General features: G+C 34.7%; 1 protein-coding gene across 2 annotated transcripts in view; it reads left to right on the top strand.

Moving 5' to 3' along the window:
* Positions 1-19,420, top strand: part of cher (filamin A protein cher) — a 627,873-nt gene that overhangs the window by 279,339 nt on the left and 329,114 nt on the right. For both annotated transcript variants that reach the window (XM_081762014.1, XM_081762015.1), the window contains exon 4: positions 18,602-18,699. In XM_081762014.1, the coding sequence (XP_081618140.1) occupies positions 18,602-18,699 (98 nt within the window). The remainder of the gene's footprint in view (positions 1-18,601; positions 18,700-19,420) is intronic.

Raw genomic sequence — 19,420 nt, 5'->3', positions numbered from 1 at the left:
CTTTAGCTTCGCGCGATCCTCTTTACTGTCTTTCCTAGAGTTTATTTCTCATTAATCTTGAATGTTTATTTTCATTACTGTTCCTCATTGCTAAATGATGAGCATTATTCTTTTCGTGTGAGAATTGTTTTGATTTCCGGTGGGTGAACATGTGGGTCAGATTCTACGTAAAGCTATGGGTCTTACTAGGCCCGGAGCTAAAGAGCAGCCAATTTAAAACTTTGAGAACCAAAATGAGATTTAGTTGTTTAGTTTAGCTCCCCATGGAATATGCTATTCAGAGAAATGGATGAAAAACGCAAGTAAAGGGACATTTTAATTTAATCTATTTGGCGGCATAGCTAATCGATCAAATGTTGGCGGTTTGTAATCACAACCTAGCACTGATATCAGACAGAATCGAGTGCTGCTTGTCGACTTACTCTTGCCTTTCAATTTGAAATCTATTAGCAATTTCAAAACTGTTGTAAACTAAGTGTAAAGACAATTACAATATCAATATCCCATGATTTAGAAGAAGAGATGCTTAAATACATTTGAATGGTTAAGTATAGGGAAAAGAAAATAGCAAGATAGAAATTTCAGAAAAGTCCTATTTGAAACTATTTGAGGGTATGTGACAATTCATTTTTCTTTTAATTTGTGTGTAAAATTATATTTGAACGCTTGACTGCGTGCGTGTCATTGATGAAAACCAATATTAAAGTAATATTGTAGTAATAATAGAAAATACCCCCATGCCGTGAGCGTCGATGGATCACCGATGGGCAACTAGCGACATCTTTGCGGCCCTGCAGCGACTATCAACGGTAGCACCACTTCCGTTTTGAAAATTATACCACCAACGGCCGAGACGCGATGAAACGTCAATGAACCACAAAGTTACTCCCCCAAAATATGTTAAATCGCCTATATGCGTGATTTGTTTACATTAAAGTGAGTGAAAAAAAAACACTAAAAAAGTACCATGGGGTAGGCGCGAACCACTAACCTTATCATTACTAGGCGCGTGTTCTTCCGACTTCGCCACGGAGACTATAAAAACGTCTCTTGTAGAGAGATACATCATTGAGGCCTTTTTAATTTGATCAATCTTTGTCTTTTTAATTTGCTCCTTTAACCGTGCTTATTCGACGATAACCGTTTGGGATAAAATAAATTGCGTTCGTCATGTAATTTTATAACAAACTGACGTGCATCTATTTACTTTATTTCATAGTTCTCAAATATTTCCTTTCCAATTATCGGCAACAGTTACCATCTAAATTTATACAATTATACGCACTCATCTCAAGACTTTTCACTTCGCAATGTAGAGGCAGGGATTACTCGTGATCCCCAGAGCTCACTTTAGGTTAGGAACAATTCGTCAGGAAAATAAAATATATAATAATAACCATATGCACATGACTGGCGATAGTTCTCCCTTCGCGATTATCCGCGACGATTCCATGGAGCGTGGACCAAAATAAAGTCCTCACTACTACGCGGTGGTAACTTCAACACCCCGACTCTAGAAATCTATTTCGACTTGACGAAACCCTGCCGCTAGTGGCATATTAGCGGCGATCCTTTGTCGCGTCTCTAGGCCCTATATCGACGATCTACATTTACCGGCAAGTGGGCCACTAGGTATTGGCGACATTTACGGCATGGGGATTACTTCCAAAATGTGGATTACAAATTTGATATAATAACACTAAAAGTAGGCTACTTTAGTTTCCTGCAAAATTTCACCCAGTCTACCAATAAACCCTAAAGTAACATAATCTAAATAACTAAAATCCCTGTTCATAAAAACTCAACCTTGTCTGTAGAAGATTTTGAATGACAGAAACACAATTTATGTCAATAGCAACCTGTATAAAATTTACATATAAAAAGTACAGAAAAAGTAAAATATTAAAATTATAACAACATAAATGTAGAGGTAACCGTAATTGATGGAAAGTTGTTTTCTAATATAGCACTAGTACAAATTGCTTTAATAATTAAATTATTTAATGGAGAAAATAATTAATGGAATACTGAAAAAGTAAAGCCAATAAATTTTACAAGAGATGAAATGGAAACTCATAACTAGCAAAAGCCACATTTGTAATCATGAACGTTCACGTGGACCAAATCACGTTCTCTTTTAGTGAAACGATGAGATGGGAAGCGATGTAGAATACTAGACATATATCACTAAGGATGCATGAGCTCCTCTGGGAAAATGGCAACCGCCCCTCTCTGCACGTTGATAAAGATACGCGAAGTTCATACAACAATAGATAAATTTTACTTTAATGTTCCTTCTAGTCAGTCACTATTTCCTCACATTATATAAAAATGACTATTTTAGCCCTAATTATTATTATTCCCAGTTTAAGTTTGTTCTTATCAATACCAAGCAATAAAGTATATATTAATTCACTCTTAGCTGATTGTTAAATCCTTCCTATCTATTATTCCACTTTGTATATAAACTGTTCGCGGTAAATTGAGTGGCTTTTTAAGTACAAACCAGAAATAAAGTGACGGATTTAAAGTGCCTATAAAACAGTGTAATTTAGGAAATTCATTAATATTAAAACATTATTACATATGGAAGAGGTCCGGATTTAGAAATTAAATATGACATCAGACACCTTCCTCTCTCTTTCTCGACTTTGCAGTCCAGTTCCTATCATCATTCTGAAAGACTACTCATCCTGGAAAATTTTCACGCAGCAAGGCAATTGTCTCACGAGAGGTGTGGCAGGCTGCGCCATCCTGTTGAAACGGTTCATTCCCGTTGTGCCTACTTCCCGTTCTGCCTACAGACCCTCCAGCACTTTAAAGAAAATATTTTTAATTATCTTATCTCTAGGCAGAACGGTAATTCCCGTTGTGCCTACTTCCCGTTGTGCCTACTCTTTCGAGACAGGGAATTATGTGCAGGGAGGAATTTTTGTAGGGAATATTTCTTTAGTATTTCTAAAAGCTTCTGTAAAAACAACCACCACCTCTACAAGTTTCATCATACATGGAAAATTGGTTGACTCAGTTGCAAGAATGTTAGACATTGTATGTGAAACAAACATTAAAAAAAAAAAAGATCTAAAAGACGATATGTGGTATTTAGTATTTACATTGACAGTATAAATGAAATGAAATGAAATTTTTAAGTTTTACGTCCTACGGTAATGCTGGCTAGGCTAAAGGAGACGGTGATGATGAGAAATGAATGAAATAGTGGAAAGTAGGAGAAAACGGTAGAACACCGAGAAAACCAACGCACACGGTGTTTGTCCACCACAAAGCTCACCTGGCTCGAGCTGGGATCGAACCATGGACCCCATGCACCAGAGGTGAACGCTCTACCCCTGAGCCATTGCGGTCCCATTTTTTTCTTTTTTTACAATATAAGTACGACATATTGCGTGTAATACAGAATCATGTATAGAGGACAAAGCACCTGATCATATATAGAGGTGATGCCGGAAAAAGATCTGTGATGTAGAAGACAAAGGCTTTTTTTAGAAAAAAGAAAAGAGACCGAATTATGCATCTTCTTGCATTGTTTGTTTAATATATGGCCAAATATATTTTGAGGATGTGAACTGTAGCACCTATTACGTACTGCGAGCCTTAGAATGTTGGAGATGAACTACTGGAAAACTGAATAAAATTTTGTTGTGAAATGACTTGATATTAGACCGAAATAAGTTTATTTTCTTGTAACTGAATCAATTAATTTTCCATTTCTCTGTAAGTATTAAAAAAACACATCTCTACTAAAGTAGACGTGAATAACGCTGCTAATAACAAAACTGTACCTAGTCATTTTTTCTGAGAAGAGCAAGTAAGATAACATTTAAAATATATGATGAAATTTAAAGGAATAGTTATTCTTCTTACAGAATCTATTAGAATTACTAAAGAAAAAATCCCTAGAAAAGATCCCTCCCTGCACAGAATTCCCCGTCTCGAAAGAGTAGGCAGAACGGGAAGTAGGCACAACGGGAATTACCGTTCTGCCTACAGATAAGATCATTAAAAATATTTTCTACAAAGTGCTGGAGGGCCTGTAGGCATAACGGGAAGTAGGCACAACGGGAAGACACCGTTGAAACCATATTCATTCTTCTTCAACAAAAAGGTTCGTTGCAAGAGTTTTACGAAGCTTCCTTACAGTTTCTGCATAACACTAGCCATTTCTGTGCTGCATTTTCATTATCAAAACGCGTTATTTCTTCGTGAAGCGCTCCATATCTGCTAGTCTGCGACAATCACTGATACCATGGTCGTGAGAATAGTGTTATCAACCTAACAAAATGAGGTGTTGTGCAAATTAACCTTTTCAGGACCAACGGTTCAGGATCTCTTTAGAAAGAATTAATCTTCCAACGATGTGCATTTCATCCACATCGGGGTTCCTGGTGCGGAAGGGTAAGGGGAGAAGTTGGATGTTTTTAGTATTCCTCCCCTCAGCATTTGGGGGAAACTCCCCCTTCCAAAAAAAGAGCTACAAGCATAAAAAGTAGTACCGGTGTCAATAAAGATAAATGAACATAACTAGTGGCCCCCTGTGTGTGGCCATTGGGCTTGCGAGGGGTGAATGGGAGAGGTATTGAATTTACCCTTTTTTCAGTGTACATTTTCTTATAAACAACATATTACTTGAAAATTGTGGGACGCTGGCAACAATGTTATTTGCCGTACGCCGAAAAAAGTCACATGTACGCCAGACTTTTGGAACTATCATATAAAAAAATAAATAAGATACAATAGCAAGAGAGAAAAAAAATCGGAACATCGTACTTACGAGTATCATCCTGTATATATTTCGATGGACCCTGAAGTTGGCAACCTTAGCGACACCCTACCTATATTCCGACAAGGTAACTTTTGTGCCTCCCGTGTCCAAACCGTACAGGAGGAAGAAGAAAAAGTCGGGGGAAATACTCTTTTTCGAAGTTTGTGGGACGCTGCCAACACTGTTATTTGTGGTACTCATGGGCTGCACAAAAGTTACCTTGTTAAAATCTGTGTTCCATAAGCTTTCCAGCGAGGTATGGCTTATATCTCTGTGATAATTAGGGGCGTCTCTAGGGCTGCCAACGTCAGGGTAGACCAAAATATTTCGAAAAATATATATAGGGTGATTCTCGTAGGAAACACATTCAGGATTTTTCTCACTTGGTATTGAACTTTCGCCCTTCACTTTTTATATGATAGTGCCCAATATCTGGCGTACATGTGAAAATATTTTTCCTGAGTACGACAAGTAACAGAGTTGCCAGTCTCTCACAAATTTTCAAAAACAAAAAAAAAGTATATCTTTTTTAAAAAAATCTACGAGTTTGGCACGGGAGGAGGCACAAAAGTTAGCTCGTTGGAATTTGTGTTCTATGAACTTTACAACAAGGTATAATTCATGTCCCTGTGACAATTAAAAGTGGTACTAGGGCCACCAACGTAAATGTCTACGATTTTCTTGAAATCCCTGTCGGTCCTGAAAAGGTTAATACCTGCATTCTAAAATCGGAACATTTACTCTATGTAATTGTATAAAATATTTATATAATTTTATTTATATAATTTTATTTATATAATTTTATTTAATTACATTACATCAATCACTGTTATTCCTTTTGAGTGGTAGATCCGGGTTCAATTCTCGACGAGAACTCGTGTGGTTCGGATTCCACGTTTAGTTGTAGGTACAAGTTTCCTATAGCTTTCCTGCTGAAAGCGATCCTAAGCTCATAATCCCAATCCGCCTCTCTTATTGAGACATCCTTTATTAGAAGTCTACCGAACGATACTAAGGAAAAGATGCGAAATAATATGAAACCTGGAAAGTGGATTTTAACATCGTACAGTTATTCCTTGAAACTCAAATTGCCATGCGGACCCCATCCTCCGTATTGCAAGACCCGCAGGTCCGTTAGTTACGCCACTACAATGAACTATACAAAATGCACGATTTCTTGTACTACAACCTTTTGTAAGTTAGTTGTCATGTACCAAATTTTATCCCACGAAACAACATATCAAATATTCAAATGTTGGAACAATACAGTGTTTTGTTTAGGAAATGAGAAGGTAGATCCCGTTATACTTGTTTGTCACTACTAGTGCTAGAATATGATGTTTGTAATGCCTCCTTCGTAAAATAAATCTGGACCAATTATTGTCAGTTATTGGAAGAATAACTAAAATTAGTACAGTGCTTTGACGTCAAAATTTCAAATGAACACACATTTTATCCTTACATTATTAATATTATTAATCTTACGTATGTAAAGATCATTTCACAGTTCTTTTATAGGACATACGTACGTTGAAACGAAAAAGACGCGAAGGAACTATTAAAATGAATGGTTTTAAAAGGACAATTTTTGCGTTAAGTGGGTTGAACGTAAACATTGGAATTTTTAGAAGGGATGATGTAAAAATATAGATATGCATCTAATCATGATAAGTAAAAAAGAGAAAAAAAAGATGTCTAATATTCTGACCCAATCAGCTAAAATTCGGATAAAACTAAGAGTGATCAAAGGGGATTGCAGGTCCTAGAGTATTTCCTCACGTGAGTAGTATTGAAGGCAATACAGTATGTTTATGGGACTACCCATTAATGAAAGTCACATTCCAATAGAACAAAAAATGTTCGGAGATACAGTGGGAGAACTAGCCCTAACGTTACGTTTGGTACTTTCCCTACACCCTTTGTTGTAATAAGGCGCAGATTAAAAAAAAACGAATCGCCTAATTTTAATGGGCAATAGGCAACCTCAAAACTCGATCATCCACAGATCGGTTCAACTGCATGGAAGTCAAAAACTGAACATTTTCGATATAAAAAGGAAGTACAGATCTGAAGTAGTTACCCCCTTCACCAATGGATGAACGAATATCTTCAGTACTTCACAATAAGTCTTATTCCAATAGACTTATCCGTAAAGAAAATGCAAAGGAAAAATTATTACATTTTTTCCTTTGTTATATCTCCCATGTAATGACGAAATTTATATATACCTTTGCCCAATCTTCAATAAATTATGGATTGAACACTTGAAAATCAAATCACGTTAAAGTCGCATTCTCCTCTAAATCGAATTCCTATATCTGCTGGAATAAAATATGAAATAACATAGGATTGTGGTACACGGAAACCTCAATTTGCGAAAGGTGATTTAGCAGTGAAGGAAAAATATAATGATGATAGTTTGGACACTACAATGTTTGGACTAATTTGCTAGATTATTTTTGGTGTAAAAAAAAACACGCTAATTTGTGTTCTTTGATGTTCCAGAAACATTTTCTTACAATTCTATAATACATCTTCCGAAAAGGACGATATTGTAAACTTCCGCGCCGTGCTCGCTCATCACACCAAAAATGTCAGCGAGAAGGGTTTTTTCACTAATCGATGTAGCCAACTTCGCTGATTAACCAGAGCACATAGACTACAGAAAATAGAATGTCTTTAAAGTTAGTTGAAAACAAATTTCTTGCCTTCGATTAGCAAGAGATTCAGTACAAGTTCTGTTGACATTCAATTCAACCGAACAAGATGTCAGCTAAACTAAATCAGCCACAAATTGACCACCTTGAATGATGGAAACATCTGTGGAATGAGGGAAGTCGGAAGAAACAGGAATAAACAGAGAAATCCAACGAACTAGATGTTGACAACCACAATCTAGCTACCCTGGAATCGATATATATACCCTGGATATCGATATCGATACCCTGGAATTCTTTTCCCAACTTTCGAAGTGCGAATTCGGCGATCACTTTAAAATCTTTCATATATTTCTTTATAATGAATTACGTGAATTAATAGTGTACGATAAATAATCTTGTTATATTGATATTTGAGATAATTGATTTTGTCGATACTTTTTTCACCTCAATATTACCGTAGTCACAAAAGAATATTAAATGAGACTTAAATTTCTGGACAGTTCCAAAATTGAATCCGAACAGGTGATGAATGTTGAGAGGGGCCCTTGATTTAAGCGAAGAAAAATTTTCTTCCTCTCTTTGATTTGTAATGTATAGGTAATAGTGCAGAAATGGAATTAACATATTAAAACACATTATAGGCGTACCGGTATTATTTTTAAGTAGAATATTGTGTTCGACCGAAGAAAATTGTCTTCTTTACAAAGGAAGTTTGTTTGGCCTCGCATGTGTTATGTAGCAACTGATGATATTGTTCACAGATCTTTTCGTTTCTATTACTTTTGCATGTCTTTGTAAACAAGGTATATTATTATGTAGTGAACAGGATATGAAGAAGTGCTAGTTATATAAAAGTACAGTTTGCCACACTACAGCCTGTTCTTCCACCAGTCAGACTAGTTCTTCCGAAGACCTACCAGGACGAGACACAGTGTGGAATGGAAATTGTAGAATGTTGACTTAGCACGTGGCACAGAAAACGAAGACACCTCTGAAGTAATCATACAGTTGACAATATATTATTTACAACATTATTATTTTCTTAATGACACTTTCAGAAAACAAAAGAATACTTTCAAACACGTATAATTGGGTACATGATTCAATGCTATGGCATTACCGAGGCATCGAGGTTTTCCTTTTGGGGAACTGCAAAAAGTGTAATAAAGGTAACAGATTATTATTTGTTTTGTAACTTAGAGTTAATTGGATGGTGTTAGATAACCAACTCGTAATGGACTCAGGCTTAAAATATTCATCTTCAACGAGAATGCCTCTTGTATATAGGCACACCCAATAGTGTTGTTAAGGAGAGTTATTTGAACTGTTTGTGAATGAGTTTTATATAGTGTCATACAGCGGCATTCATACTTCTATTCTGACGCATATCTTTTAAAATGTGCAGTAGGGTACAAGATATTGCACATACTCAAGAGTTTCACCGGGTCCACGGTAGCTCAATAGTAGAGCTCTTTCCTGTGGTGCATGTAAATGAACCCCGGCCCCGGTTTGATCCACGGCGAGGTTAGTTTGTGGTGAACAACAACGTGTCCGTGGTGGTACTCCCGTTTCCTCCCACTTTCTAATTCCACCGATTCTTCCATCATTCACTTGCTTCAGTCATAGTCTCCCTTAACCTAACAGGCATAATCGTGAGACGTTAAACTGAAAGATTTCATTTCATTTCATTTTCAAGATTTTTCCGAAGAGGGCACAACGGGTAAATTAAAAAAAATAAAACCTCAAGATTTAAACTTTAGAATTGTATCTTCATTTTTAATTAAAAAAGAATATTACATTATTGTTTATATCCCAAACTATTATTTTGTGTTTAGTTTCCTTTGGAAACGAGTTCATGTGGCCTTTTTCGTGAGCGCGCCACTGCTATCATATGAAAAATTGGTGTATCAGTAGCTCAACTTTAGTATAATACAATTGTGTCAATTAAGGAAGATATCAGTCTCGTCCAGTGTGGCACAAATTCACGTTGGAAGGAAGGAAACAGTTATACTTTCCACCTACTCCATGCTACATTTAAGTGCACTTCTATGTAGTTTTCCTGTACTTGATTCCATTCTTATGTATTAGTGTATTAAATATTAACTCCATTTTATAGAACAAAACATTTAATCCAGAACATCGAATATAGCTGTGCTTCTTCATTTTCTTTTTTGAGATCTCTACAAGTTTCTCTCTATAAAGCTTTTGAACAAATGCCAGCGAACGTTTCTTTGGCTTCATGAATTTTGTACGAGGATGCTCCAGTGATATCAACAGGTATAAAATTCCATTTGACTCTATTACACTGACCACTGGTTAAATAATGAATACAAACGGAACATTAAAGTAGCTTTGATTGTGGCATCAGGAACAATGAAAAGTTTTCGTTCATTTTCTTCTTCTGTCGTTGAATTTATCTACCTCTTACCCCTATAGAACCATTATTTGAAGTTTTTTGCTAAGTTCATTTCCACTTTTTTTTTTTTTTTATAAAAGAAAAAACTTTACTTGAATAATTTAAAGGTAATGAATGGTATTAAAAATTTAGAAAGTCATTCTGATATAAGCTGCAAAGAACTATTGAACCGGTGAATAGAAAAAGGAAAAAAAAACAATATTCCACGATTTCAATTTCGCTATATCTAGATATCCAATCTTATTACGTTTTTGGTATTTTGGGAGGGAAACGTTACAAATGTCGTATAGCTACAGATATAATACAGTATATTTTTGTGTCAGAAATGGTAGATTTTGATTTGCTGTATACAGGGTGTAAAGAAAAGTCGTTACAAATTTCGGGAGGTGATAGGTGATTCCTGACATCAAAACAAGAGAAAAGGTCCTCTTGTAGATTCTGGATTTCAGCTTTGGTTTCGAGATACAAAGTTGCCAACTTGTAATTCAAAATTGTCTCCTGCCAATTGCAACTGAACACAAGCATGTGGACAAAGTTCGGAGGTGGTTTCTGAGATCAAAACAAGAGAAAAAGTCCTCTTTCAGTTTTTCATCTTCTTCTACATCACTTTCAGACACACACACATACCACTATTTAATCCTATTTCTGGACGAACCACAACCAAATTTCACTAGAAGAAATGCACCTGCTCTAATATTGCCCATTTTGAGCTCGATAGTTGGAGGGTTGGAATATCATTATGAACATCGTCTTCAAAGTTGTATTCTGAATTAATGTTGCTCTCATCACTTGATGAATATATATCATTCTGTACATTGACACTGTTTTCGTTTTCCTTGAACCAATCTAAGATGACTTACCTTGTTCTTCTTCACATTTTAGTGTGTTTTCCTTTTCTAAATGGTCAACAACGAAACAATGAGGAATGAGTTTCGCAAAAGGGGCGTGAGAGGAAAAGAGTTAATTTTTTAACTTGCCTATAACGCTGTATTCTCAATTTATTTTTCAGTCTCACCTTGTTCCTATGTTTGTCTAAATTTTCTAGCCCTTTCAGTGCCACTCATTGCTTTCGTTGATCGATTCAGTTCATCACTGACAATATTACTTGGAACAGAGTGACTTGCCTGTGAATCATATTACTTACTTTAAAAAAAAAAAAAAAAACTCTCATTAAAGCAAATCTTCACTGTGAAGTAATAATCTATATATATAAAAGAGAACGTACAAAATCCTTTGTCCGCTCATCACGCTAATACGGCTGAACCAATTTCTTTCATTTTTGGGGGGTTATTAGGATTTGGACCCTAGATGGTTTTTATCATATCACTTTAATTTTTAATTACCAGTGTCTTGAGATAATTGACCATTCAAGTGTCCATAACGTACAAATCCTTTGTTATTAGTTCATCATAGGTAAAAATAAACGTATTTATATGCAACCCGCATGACCGTGTCACTCGGCGGGTTAACATAAATGACAGGCGATATACAGCGGAAAATAGCTTGAATCTTCTGTTTAAAATTTTTTAATTGATTTGCTTATTTTTACAGACACTTTTACAATATGCCAGCACCGGGATGACCGCAGCGAAGCGGGGCGGGTTAACATAAATGACAGGCGATATAATGTTAAGATTTACTGCAATCTTCTATGGTTTTTATCATATCACTTGAAAGCGAAAAAGTAAAAATTATCTAAGTAACAAAGTTTATTGCGTTCCGGGGTGACCGCAGCGAAGCGGGGTGAACGCTGCTAGTCAATAATACAAAATAACCAAAAACCAACTGTTTCCCTTCAATTCACTTTCCCGCATTTCACCTGACAATGTCAGCATTCAAAAGACACTACGTTTGGTAGGTAGCACAGAGGATCGAGCAGCTCAACAGTTGCACAACTTTATGTGGTTTGAACGCCACAAATCAGGGCTCAAATACCCCAAAGACATGGTAATAACACTAAGCGAGTTGCCTAGTTGATACTTTGGAATGTAATTTAATTCATTCAAATTAAATTATAGATGAAAATTTTTTATGCTTGTTAATGCCCAAATGTTAATCTTAAAATATCAATCTCTTTAGTAAGGATATTCCATAATAACAGTCTTAGAACAACCAAACAATAGCATGGTTACTTTTCTGTCCCGTGCGTAACAGTGAGTCGAAAAAGAAAACATAATTAAATTCTATTTTCCACTTTAAAAATATAATGCACAGTAAGGAGAATGAATGTAGGACATAAGTTATGGCATATAAAATGAAAATGTTGCCATAAATCGCAGAGAATATCCAATGAAATTTAGGTTGTCAAATGAGCTTTTTGTCTGAGTCCCGTGCGTAACGCTTAATTTTGGCTTATAACTCAAATTTGCAGTTGTTTTGAGTATTTAATTTTATTTAACTATGCAATAATAATTTCCCCTCTAATTTTGACATACTTTTTATTTTAATTGAAAATACATTTTTGTTTTAAAAAGCAGTTTTTGTGTACAAATGTCCCGTGCGTCACGCTGAGAATCACCCTATAATGAACGTAATGTGGTTAACTAAACTATTTCGTTTTTTAAAATTATTTTTTATGTAGCGTTGTAGTGTTTAAAAACAAAGTTGATATGTCTTTGAAATATTGTTTTTTTTAAAGGTCTAAATCAACGAGCAACAATAACATGTGATCGTCAGGGCACTTCAGATGAGGTTATTACTAATAAGAATTTATTGCATGAACGCTCGCTACCTCTTGTTGACGTGCTTCAAAAAATGTAGATTTCTTTAGAAGGAAATAGCATTACACAATACCTCTTAGTGCATGACCACCAGTCATGCTGTTACAGAAACACGTTCTTGATTCTTGACATCATCTTGGGCAGAACACACATCAGTCATCTCTATTTTTAATCATGAACAAATATACTGCTTTTAGATAGGAAACCGTTATCTGTGTTAGACCATTGATGCTGTTGCCCTCCTTATCTATGTTTTACCTATTTATTATATGTATGTATTCACATAAATCAACGAACACTATTTGCTATCTGTAAACAGGGTAGTGTACATTATGATATCCAAAGTACTGAGAACTTATTTGAAAAGAATCAAACGAAGTAAAATATTAGCAACATTTATGTATTGTCACATTCAGGGGTGTATATAACATGCAGAGATTACTTTTAAACTAGTTTCCCCTGGAGGTACAAAAGAGAGTATATAACAAACAAGAAGTTAAGAAAATCGGGGGAGGGGGAATTCTGAGCTCTTTCGTTCAGATTCTCCCCGATAATATGCTATAATACTTCAAAATCAATGAAAGTATTTCTCTGTGATTCTTTGTTTCGTCATTAGGAATGTATGGATTCGATCCTAAGATAAATATTGTGATACATCTCGCAGCATCATGTTCCTTTCAACTTTATGAGGAATCAAAGCAATGGATAAAAATAATAATTCAAAACTTGGAAAGTTTTATAAACCTGCTTAGTATTTACTGGAAAATAAAATGATCGTTGCATTACTAAAGTTGGGGGCTTATCTCAAAGGATTTGCTTGGCATACAAGTGTACATAGGTTCTGTTAGAACTGTGTGCACGTGTTAATCCAATGGTGTTTTGTGTAGCTAACATCGATTTGGAGCCTGCCTATTAAATTAGGCCGTTGTTGTTTCATTGGGATTTTTCAGCAGTTAGTTCCCTATCTGGCGAAAAAATGGTTTAAAACTATCAAAACTCAGTGCTGTTGTGCTGACACGTGTGAGATTTGTTACAATTCTAACCACTTGAAGGGTAAGGGGAAAGAACAAGGAATGTCCGTGTGTGTGCTTTGGCCTATCTGTTGATGACTCTTGGTACTATTTGACTGTATATGCCATGCATGCGTAAATGTGGAATTGTCAATGTAAAAAGGGCAAAAGATATGACTGACCCTATTCATTTGTACGCGGTTTTCAATATTAAAACGCCTTTTTCTCGAAAATGCACTTTTGTGACATTCCTTCTTTTTTTCCCTTACCCTTCACTTGTAACTCCCTCCACGAAGGATCATCGCAGATATATAGTTAGCGTATGAACTTTTGGTGTGGGAGACCAAGGTTCCATTTCCTGTAGGAGCTCATGTGGGTGGAGTTTTATGTTAAGCTGTAGGTCCACATCCCATATAGCCTTGGTGCTGAGAGGAGCACTGAAGTCCAATCCAGCTAACCAACCTCTCCACAGTGATAACTTGGCAATGGTGGAAATCAGTCCGTTTTGTCTTTACACTGAAAATTAAACCTTGTAACTTCTAAAAGCGAATCGGATAAGATACATTGAATGAATGAGAAGTTATAGACATGGACGCGCGTAGTGGGGATATGGAGGACAATTACCTCACCTGGATTTTCGAAAGAGGTTTGGTTTCTTTGAAATACATACTAAAACATATTGACCGTAGTGTACTAACATGTTTTAATACTCTATAGCAGCGTTTCCCAACCGTTGTGCCGCGGCACACTGGTGTGCCGTGAATGGGCCGCTGGTGTGCCGCGAGGAAATCCAAACAAATTATTAATTCTGTAGCAATCAAATTGCAAGACAGGAAAATTGTATATTTGTATTTCACATTACTATGAACCTCTACTATGAATCTACAACTTTAAATTATATACCGTGTTACTTTTCTGTACATTTTTAATGTTGAAAAAGGTATTTGTTATCATTGTTATGACTATTATTGCTTCTTTATTGCTGGAGACTCTTTCGTAACTTGAAAATTTAAAATATCATTCAATCCTTTCGACAAAGCAAATATGCATACAAATTATCTACATTTGTGTTTTAAAACTAAAAGAGATTTGTTCGTTCGTTCGTTATTAAGTAATCTTTCTTCTTAGTGAAAGGTTGGATACAGTTTTCGAAAAAGAAAGCTTAGTTTTAAAAAAACAGAGTCCAATTTTTCATTGCAATAGTTTTCTATTTTTAAATTAGAATGAAAAATAAGCATAATGATTTACCACAGGGGAAAACCAGTGATCGAGCTTTCTTCCCTGTGAGAAGATCAGTAATCACAGAAAAAATGCCACGGTATTTTATATTTACAAATAATATTATCTATGAGTGTGCCGCGAGAATTCAAGTTACACCCGTAGTGTGCCGCAAGTTGAAAAAGGTTGGGAAATGCTGCTCTATAGATACTAACACGAGAGAATTTTCGCCCACATAATTTTTTGGTGCATAATTTTGAAAAAAAAACTAAGATTTTCAATATGTGACGAATGTGTAAGATAATATAGTTCTTATGACATATTTTTATCGTAAAAAGTAAATTTTGCATTAAATGTTTTCTTGATAAAATAAGATTTTCTTTTGATGCGTTCCAATGTCATTTTTTTGAAAAAAAATTCTAAATAAATACTTTAATCTAAAATTGCATACAATACTATTGAAAACATAATAAAGATACTATATAAAAGTTTTTAACATAATAAATGAGCAATAATATATAAAATTATATGTGAGATGTGAGAGATCGTGAAAAGTAAATTTTGCATTAAATGTTTTCTTGGCAAAATAAGATTTTTTGATGCCGTCCAATGTCAATTTTTTGATTTGTTTAAAAACTTCTAAATAAATACTTTAATACAAAATTGCCTACCATATCGCTATAGAAAAAAAAATAAAGGCATTGTATAAATTTAAAAAGTTTTAATACTCTATAAATACTAACACGGGTGAATTTTCTTACCCACACACTGCAATATTAAATATATTTACCGTAGTTAGTTAAGTTATGCAATGTGCTTAAATATAATTATTGTTTCGTATGTGTATCAAGATGTGTGTATTTGCAATTTCGCTTTTGTGTCGATCTTTTGGATCCTCCTCCCTTGGAGAAAAATTCTGTTTGTATTTCTGGTTCCACATATTGTTAAATATTTACTTTTCAAGCTGGTTCTGGAAGTTCGTTAAATAAGTAAATAAATAAGTTCTTAAGACTGTTCTCTAGTTAAACACAAATTTCTACCTATTCTATTTGAAACATAGACGATATCATCTTTTGTTCTTACTACTAGTGATTTTGTCGATTGCGAAAAAGAATCTTCATTAAGTTCAACAAATCTTTATTATTACGAAGTAAAAACTGCTTTTATGCAGTACGTAATGATTAACAGGTTAATGTTTTAACACATCTGTTCATGTATTTCACTCTTATTCTTATTTTGAGTAGCAATTAGTGATATTTATTTGTTACGGAAATTTAAGTAACTCCGAATTTAATGGTCCATAACTCAGGAAACAAATATAATTATATACAGTAAAATATTTAACTCGCGTGCTAAGCAAGTTAAGATCTACATTCATACCAAATTAGAACAAGATCGGATGACTTCTGTAGATCGCGTACGATATATATACCAGGGGTGGTCAACTTTTAGATGGTTGAGTGGTAATGTTCGCTTTAAAAATCACTTGCGATCTACTTACCGGTTCACTAGTCCACTAGAGGGAATCACAAAACAATAGTATTCAACACATAGTATAACACACCACCTTAAGCTAACTCACACGACTTGACCACCCTCTGATATATGCGATGCGTAACTGGGCAATATCATGTGGTTTTTCGGCAATAAATAAATAAATAAGGGTTTTTTTTAAAAAAAAAAAAAAGTTGTGAAACTATGATAAATTTCTGAATTATGGGATCCAATATTAAAACCGGTTTCAATACAGGGAAAAGGAACCTCAAGTTTTAATAGAGATAGAAAGGTGGAGAAGATGGATAGAAAGGTGGAGAAGAGATATATATAATGTGTGTGTGTGTGTGTGTGTGTGTGTTATTAATGAAATCAGCGTTTTACTAAGCGTCATCGCTTTTCAGTTTGTTGCACAAGATATAAAAAAATGAAATGCAAACGAAAAATAGGATCGCGAAATGCAATCTGTCTATATGATCTATTACCAAAGTGATCTATTATTGCAAAGAAAAGCATTATATCATTGTTTTTCCTTCATGACAGAACAGTTCTCTTTCGACCTCATATACAGTTAAGTCAGTGATGAATATTCCCTACAAACCTCGACGTTTCCTTTTAGATATCTGTTAGGTTGTGAAGAACAAAATCTACTGCGGATCAGAAACCATATTACTTGAGACTAGCCGTAGAACTTATGACAGATGGCCTATAATTTTTCATTTCATTTGTAAAAAGAATGGTTTAATGAACTTTCGAGACTCAAGATTCTAGCTCACGTTTTGGAAAGTAAATCACTGGCAAAAATATGGGACTGTAGCAGTATTCTCTCTTCTGCCCTTCTGTGTTTTGATAATTGTATCATAGGCCCAGGAATGGATATTCGTTTTGTTATAATTTCCTGTCTTGTGTTAAGTTCGCGCAAGCAAAATATTGTTCGGTTTAAAAGTTCAAAAAACTGTAAAAAGGAACTGTACTCAAGTAGGATTTTACTAAATTATGAGTTAGGAAATGGATATTTCGGTAAAATTAAGCTATTTCGATTTTGCGTAAAAATGGAGGTCTACTTCAAGGACGGTATTCAAGATTCTTGATGAAAACACCGTATGGATAAAATTACATCAAATTACCAGCTTACACAATCGATAGAATGCAGAAGATAGTTTTTTTTAAATATACTTCTTTTTTTCTTCCCTTTCCTTCCCATTGTTAATCTTGTTTGTAATATACAGTCATTGTTTATTTTTATTATTTCGTGTTCGTGTAGAATAATAAAGTGCACAATAATAACAACAACTATTGTCCTTCGTTGTCAAAAATACGAAACATAACTTATAAATTGCTGTGCAAATTTAAATTTACTTACCGGTTTGCTACGCAATAAGCAGTATTAAAAAGAACGCTGGTTTTAAATATGCTGTTTATATATGCCATTTTAAGACAAAATTGCCACTTCTCTCTCCCCCTCTTTCCCGTCGAGTTTTAAAAAAATTTCCTTGTGTGGAACCTTGCATCACAAATCCTATGTTTTGTCCAAATTTCAAGTTTCTAGCTTAAGCGTACGGCCATTTTCGATCATTTTCAAATATCTCCTCCTCCCCTCCCCTAAGTTCTACCGTCAAAGTGATATGATAAAAACCACCCGAGTTCCTAACCTCATCTATGTTGAAAATTTGATTGAGTTCGATCGGGTGGTTCAAGAGTTAAGTCAGAAACCTGGTCACTTTTATTTGTATTTATATTGATTTTTGTATATCTCCCCCTCTTCCTCCGCCCTACGTTGCTCCGTCAAAGTGAAATGATAAAAACATCCCAGAATTAAACATCATCTATGTTAAATCTCTTGAACGAAATCTGATCGAGATTTGTCGCTTGGTTCAAGAGTTAATAGACCTTATGCAGAGTCGATCTGATACGTGATTGGTGCCATACTAAAGAGTTCGATTAACGTGTGTTTCCTGTAGTAGCCACGGCTTTAGCATAACGCTAATCATACGTTAAAATGACTCTGCATAAGGCTTATTAAGTTTTATTTATTTTTTGTAACTCCAATCTCCCCCTTCCCTAAGTTTTACCGCCAAACTGAAATGATAAAATCACTTCCAGGCGCAAACCTCATCTACGTTGAAAATTTGATTGAGATCGGCCGAGTGGTTCAAGAGATTAGGAGTCACAAACATAGTCACTTTCAATTTTATAATGTAGCCTAGATTAATGGGTGCTATTTTTTAAATTCTCGTCAATTAAGAAATTATTTTATTTTTGATCGTACTAGGTACTGACTTTAATTTCTTTATTTTCTTCAGGTTTGTGTCCCGACTGGCAAGACTGGAACCCACAAGACTCAATACAAAACGCATCAGAAGCCATGGGTTTAGCAGATGATTGGCTTAATGTCAGACAGGTGAGTGAATATGAAAAGCGTTTCCTAATTAAAGATTCTAGGTGGAAAACTATTCCCAGTCAAACTGGATGTTGATATGAAAATTAAAGTATTACATTTTGAAAAGCTATCAGGTTTTATATTATGTCTGGTAAATGACTTTCTAATTTCCAGTGATTATAAACTTTTTATTTTTAAAGATATTTTTATTAAAAACAAGGTATTGTAACCACTGTTCCTTCAGGATTTTCCCACATAATTCTAATTTCTACATAGTTTCAACCATTGTTTATTTTCAATGAACTAAACATGAGACGCATGTCGGAAAAAGAGGCCGATATTTTTTAAACAAAAAAATGATAGGAGAGGAAATTCATTGTGATGTACACTCATGTCCAAAATTATTGTCGCATGTATATAAATATGTTGTTGTAGGAATGTAATTTGATAACAAATTCGCCTGATATTTCTTACAATGTTAGTATGTGTATAATCGGCAAAGACATGAATGTGGCAAATTTCATGCAAAAGAGCAGTAAATAAGAACAATATAACGAAAATAAAACTTTCTTGTCCATTTAGCAACATTTTGTTTTACTCATTCTAATTTATGTATTTATAATTCTTTTCCTATGAAATTTACCACAAATATACATTTCCCAATTATACATATAGTATCAGTATTAAAAGTACCCTGCAAAATCATTATCAAATTATATTCCTACAAGAAGACAGTTATAGA

The sequence above is a fragment of the Thermobia domestica genome, chromosome 6 (genome assembly GCF_964235325.1).
Source record: "Thermobia domestica chromosome 6, izTheDome1.hap1.1, whole genome shotgun sequence".
NCBI lineage: Eukaryota > Metazoa > Arthropoda > Insecta > Zygentoma > Lepismatidae > Thermobia > Thermobia domestica.
Note: the sequence above shows the minus strand (reverse complement) of the source record. Positions and strands in the feature narration are given on the sequence as shown.